This window comes from Eupeodes corollae, chromosome 1, assembly GCF_945859685.1.
Source record: "Eupeodes corollae chromosome 1, idEupCoro1.1, whole genome shotgun sequence".
NCBI lineage: Eukaryota > Metazoa > Arthropoda > Insecta > Diptera > Syrphidae > Eupeodes > Eupeodes corollae.
This window is the reverse complement of record NC_079147.1, coordinates 300,917,536-300,922,301: the sequence shown is the minus strand read 5'-3', so window position 1 is coordinate 300,922,301 and position 4,766 is coordinate 300,917,536. Positions and strand designations below refer to the sequence as shown.

The 4,766-nt window shown below is 39.4% G+C and overlaps 1 protein-coding gene across 1 annotated transcript; it reads left to right on the top strand.

Annotated features, from left to right (window-relative positions):
* The first annotated feature begins 1,108 nt into the window (after positions 1–1,108).
* On the top strand, positions 1,109–2,078 carry LOC129940315 (gonadal protein gdl). The gene is made up of 3 exons (XM_056048619.1): positions 1,109–1,345; positions 1,403–1,697; positions 1,753–2,078. The coding sequence occupies exons 1-3, from the start codon at positions 1,203–1,205 to the stop codon at positions 1,894–1,896; spliced, it is 582 nt and encodes a 193-aa protein (XP_055904594.1). The 5' UTR covers positions 1,109–1,202; the 3' UTR covers positions 1,897–2,078.
* Positions 2,079–4,766: the final 2,688 nt, after the last annotated feature.

The window sequence follows — 4,766 nt, the reverse complement described above, 5'->3', positions numbered from 1 at the left end:
AACATGAGTTTTTTTGAAATTACATTTCGCAAATCACTAAAAAAGATTGAATATTTCTGACAACTCTTGTAGACGAACCACACCCACATTGACAACAATTCATAATTAATTATTCATCTTAATAGTACATATTATTAAACTTTGAACATTACTTTTTCACAATTTAAAGCAATTATTTTTGAAAAGGATGGATTGCAGATTTCATTGACAGATGAGCAGGGGGTCACTAAAAATGTCTGTGATTAAAAAAAACTTCCTGATTGACATTAAGCATTGAGAAAAGGTTGAAGCTATTTTATTACACAAGCTAATTATTTTCATAGGTATTGATACCACGACAAAGAGATATAACTTTCATATTCATTCTGTATCAGTAAGATGTTATTCTGGTAGTAAAACCTTAAATAAGGCTAAATCATCCCAAAAAACTGAACGGCATCCATTTTGAGAAAGATCAGTGGTACTAAATATATATGAATAAGATTCGATTTTGATGTATTTTGGAGTGTTCATAAAAACACTCGGTTTTTTCGGCCTTAAAGGTGGTCTAATCCCTTGAACAATTTGCGTTCTCTGTTTCGCCCGGTGCGAGGAGTTTGATTGTACATTAAATTGGGTGGCGCAACAGTCCATTAAGAACCAGGGCCTAGTGACTTACAACTCTCAACCATTCCTGTGTGCGAGTAATGTTGTCAGGAATGGAGGGGACCTACAGTTTATATGCCGATTCCGAACGGCTAATTTGAGAAAGCACTTTTTCATGACAAGATTTACTCTTGGAGAATTTGTCAATTCCTCGCAAGAGGCAGTACCCGTGAAAAGACTTAAGATGGCATAGGCAGGGATCGAACCCAAGACCTCTGGCATGACAGTCCAACGCAATAACCATCATGCCACGGGTACTACTGATTGTACATTAATTTTGTTAAATTTTTTTGCAATATATATAAAATAAAATATAGATATAAATATTTTACAATAATAAGTACAAACTAATCAAAATTTAAAAAAGTAATTCGAAAAAGTATTACCTCAGCCTAAGTAAAACACTCCGACGTGCAAACGTAGACAAAACGTTAAATGTCAATGTCAAACTGACAGCAAAAATAGAAAACACCTGAAATAAATCATCAAACTTCATATTTACTCATTTCAAAGTAAACAAATCTTGATTTTATAATTAAAGAAAACCTAACAAAATAATGGAAAACAGTTTTCAAGTTGAAGAAAATTCATCATCACAAGAAGCCTATCAAGATGACCAACAACTTTCACCAGAATTCCTCCAGAGAAAATTATATTTCCTCGTTGATCAACTTAAACAAATGCACTCAAATCTGCCAGAGTAAGTTTCTATGAAAATTCTTCAGCACTTTGATTTGAAAACCTTCCATATTTTCAGACAGTTCCAAATAAGAATATCCTATGAACTTCTCACAGAACTAGCCAATTCTCTGCTAAATGACACAATATTCGAAATAGTCAAGGGTTTGATGGATATCCAGCATGTGACGGAGAAACATTTGGAGAATCTTCGCAATCAAGTTGAGAATGAATATCAAATTGAAGTTCAGGACTGGGCATCGAAGATATCCGATCCAGAGGAGCTGGAACACATTTTAGGACTAATGAAGATAAAACATACGAAGAAGCTGAAAGAGACAGACATGAAGTTGATTGCACATTTAGATCAGAAAGTTTGTAATGCCAAGAGAAAGGCGAACCCAAAATTAATACTTTTTTTACTTTCAGGTGAAGGACCAACAATCACTTCTCGAAAAAGCCGGGGTGGCTGGCTTTTATGTCACAGAAAATCCAAGAGAGATCAAAATTCAAATGTTTCTACTGGATTTTATTTTACGACTTAGTCAAGTGAAATTCGAGCCAAATAAATAGGATCTACAGAAACTTGACGACTGAGCGACTGAGAGAATAGACTTAAGAATTTTATTGGGACGAAAATTGTTAAATATCTAAGGAGTGTTAGGGAATTATTTTAAGAAAGAGAAATATAGTGTTCATTGTATATTGACAAATGGCAACTTAAAACCAAGAACAAAACTGTCTTGAGTTCTTTTTTTAAGTTGTCTGAACTGTGAGTTTTGTGTCTATTGATTCGAATATAAATCTGAAGCCAATTTAAGGAATTGCGGACTCACTTTATGCTTAGATTAAGATTTTTTTTTATAATAAGGATAAGATCAAATGGTTTTGTATACCTTCTAAATGCCAGAGACTGTGTGAAGGAGTTATTTGAAAGGAGTCCCAAAACATAACAATGAAATTAAAAGAAAGTGCGGTTACCCATTCCACACTCAAGTTGTAGGGCTTAAGGACGAATTTCTTAACATGATGGTATGACCAAAGTTGTCTTTAAGGGTAAGTTGATGTGCATTCGCAGAAGCTCGAGAATACAACAGCCTATTTTGCTAGAACATAATAAGTTAGCATTACTTTAAAAAAAATGTAAGACAAGAAACTTTTCTAGTATTTTAAGGTGACGAAAATAAATCACAAATCAATTTCGTTCAATACCGTACAAGAGACCTAAATAAGTTGCTGGAGCATAAGCCCAGGCATGTAGTTAACTCAAAATTTGGACCTGCAAATTGTAAAGGTTTTTGTAAATTTTAGCCAGATCAGAAGGAGATCAGATTTGTTAGCATAGTCTCAGAAAACCCAAAGATCTTGTGGCATTTTTATCTATATTGAGTATGTGATCTTTACACAGGAGGTTGTTGGTGATATATTTACAGTGCCGCACTTAACTATTGGCACAGCACGCTTTTTTAACTTTGAAGTAACATTTTAAGCCTCGGTAACACGCTATTTTTAAAATTTCTATTGGTTTCGATGTTGAAATGGTAGACTTGTGCATTCAAGAGGACACAATCGTCCACAGATTTTTCTCAACCCAACCTCTGTCTATCAACTCCTACTCTCACCTCCCCGTGGTGAACATCGGGTGCCTAGTACCTCAACTGGAGATTGGGTTCCAACCCCAGTGGAAAGTTGTTGGTGGCAGCAAACGAGAGAGGTGGGGAGAGGTGTTTCCACTAAGGCACCTCTCCTTATCCAGACGGCAGCAGAGGAATTCCCGAGATGGAATCAACGGTGGCGTCTACAGTTCCAGTAAGGTTAAACTACTTAGTGAACTCCTTATAAGGCTTCTTCGACATATTCGGAGCCCAGGCCTGTAAGGAGCGGTTTATCCGGCTCCCCTTCCTTGGAATTATACTAAGGATCTGGCCCTCCAGTTTGGAGGTTGTGCCGTTGGGGTGACTTCCTGGCCACGTAAAAGCTTTCATACTTGCGAAGCAGCAACAACCTCGGATAGGACGGATTTACTGTTGACAACCAACGCAAACGAATAAAGGATAACGAACTTCGGATAAGCAGGTGGAATGTTAGATCCCTTAACAGACCACGTGCGGCCGAAGAATCAGCGGAAGCCCTAGACCGCTCTAAAGCAGATATCACCGCCATCCAGTAAATACGATGGGATGGGCCGGCAAAAAAAAAGGATGAAAAACTGCGATATTTACTATGGTGACTGCTACCACGAAAACCAACAGCGCTTATTTGGATGCGGCTTCGTCATTGGAACCAGACTTAGGCAAGAAGTCTTGAGCTATACATTAGCCTGATATGGGCGCACGCCCCCACAGAAGAGAAAGACGACAGCACCAAAGATATGTTCTTCGAGCTTTTTGACAAAACATATGAGCAGTGCCCTAGCTACGATATTAAAATGTCCTGGGCGATTTTAATGCCAAGCTAGGAAGGGAAGACATCTTTGGTGGAATAATCGGGAAGAACAGCCTGCACGACAACACTTTCGACAATGGATTCAGGCCCATAGATTTTGCTGCGGGGCCAAACGTCATGGTAGCCAGTACGCGTTTTCCACACCTCAACATCCACAAAGGAACGTGGACTTCTCCAGATCAATCTACCGTCAACCAGATTGACCATATTGCGATAGACACCAGACACGCTTCCAGCACCATGGATGTACGAACTTTCCGAGGAGCTAACATCGACTCGGACCACTACCTCGTTGTAGCCAAGGTAGCACTTCGGATTTCCAGAACCAAGGCAAAACAGGGAGATGCTGGGAGAAGGCACAACGAATAGCTACAATCACAAGAGATCGTTTAATCCTTCTCCGACCGAGTTACAAGTTACCTCTGTCGAAGTTCTTGGCAACATTGCCAAGATGCAATCAGAGAAGCCGCCTCTGATGTGCTGGTTTTTTAAACAGCCACCAACAAGGAACCCCTGATTTGATGAGGAATGTCGGCAGGCAAATGCAGCCAAACAACAGGCACGCAAAGCGGAGCTGCATAAGGACGAGAGCTGGTCATGACCTCTCTATATGCAGAAGTGGCGAGGGGAACGCCGACTTCTCAGAAGGAAGAATAGAGGGAATGAGAAGCGTGCGGTCAAAGATGTTGAGAGGTTTAAAAGCAGAAATAAAGTTTGAAAGTTTTATGAACAGGTGAAACGAAATTCACAGGTACATAAACCTAGAACCGAAGGCTGCAAAGACGAAAGTGGAAACATCATAATGGAACCGCAGTCAATGCTGAGGATATAGAAGGACCACTTCTGCAGGCTGTATAACGGCGACGAAGAACTTAATTGCGCTGTCAGGCAGGATGATCCATTCAACATAGACGACGAAAGCCAACAATCCCGTCCTCTCGACTTAGACGAAGTAAAGATTGCCATATCTAAGTTGAAGTGTAATAAAGCCGCTGGAG

What these genes read in the sequence shown, in the direction of transcription:
- LOC129940315 (XM_056048619.1), top strand. Translation starts at nt 1,203, where the DNA reads ATGGAAAACAGTTTTCAAGTTGAAGAAAATTCATCATCACAAGAAGCC. An exon ending in ATGCACTCAAATCTGCCAGA is followed by an intron (nt 1,346 to 1,402) that starts GTAAGTTTCTAT and finishes CCATATTTTCAG; the next exon opens with ACAGTTCCAAATAAGAATAT. An exon ending in TTGCACATTTAGATCAGAAA is followed by an intron (nt 1,698 to 1,752) that starts GTTTGTAATGCC and finishes TTTTACTTTCAG; the next exon opens with GTGAAGGACCAACAATCACT.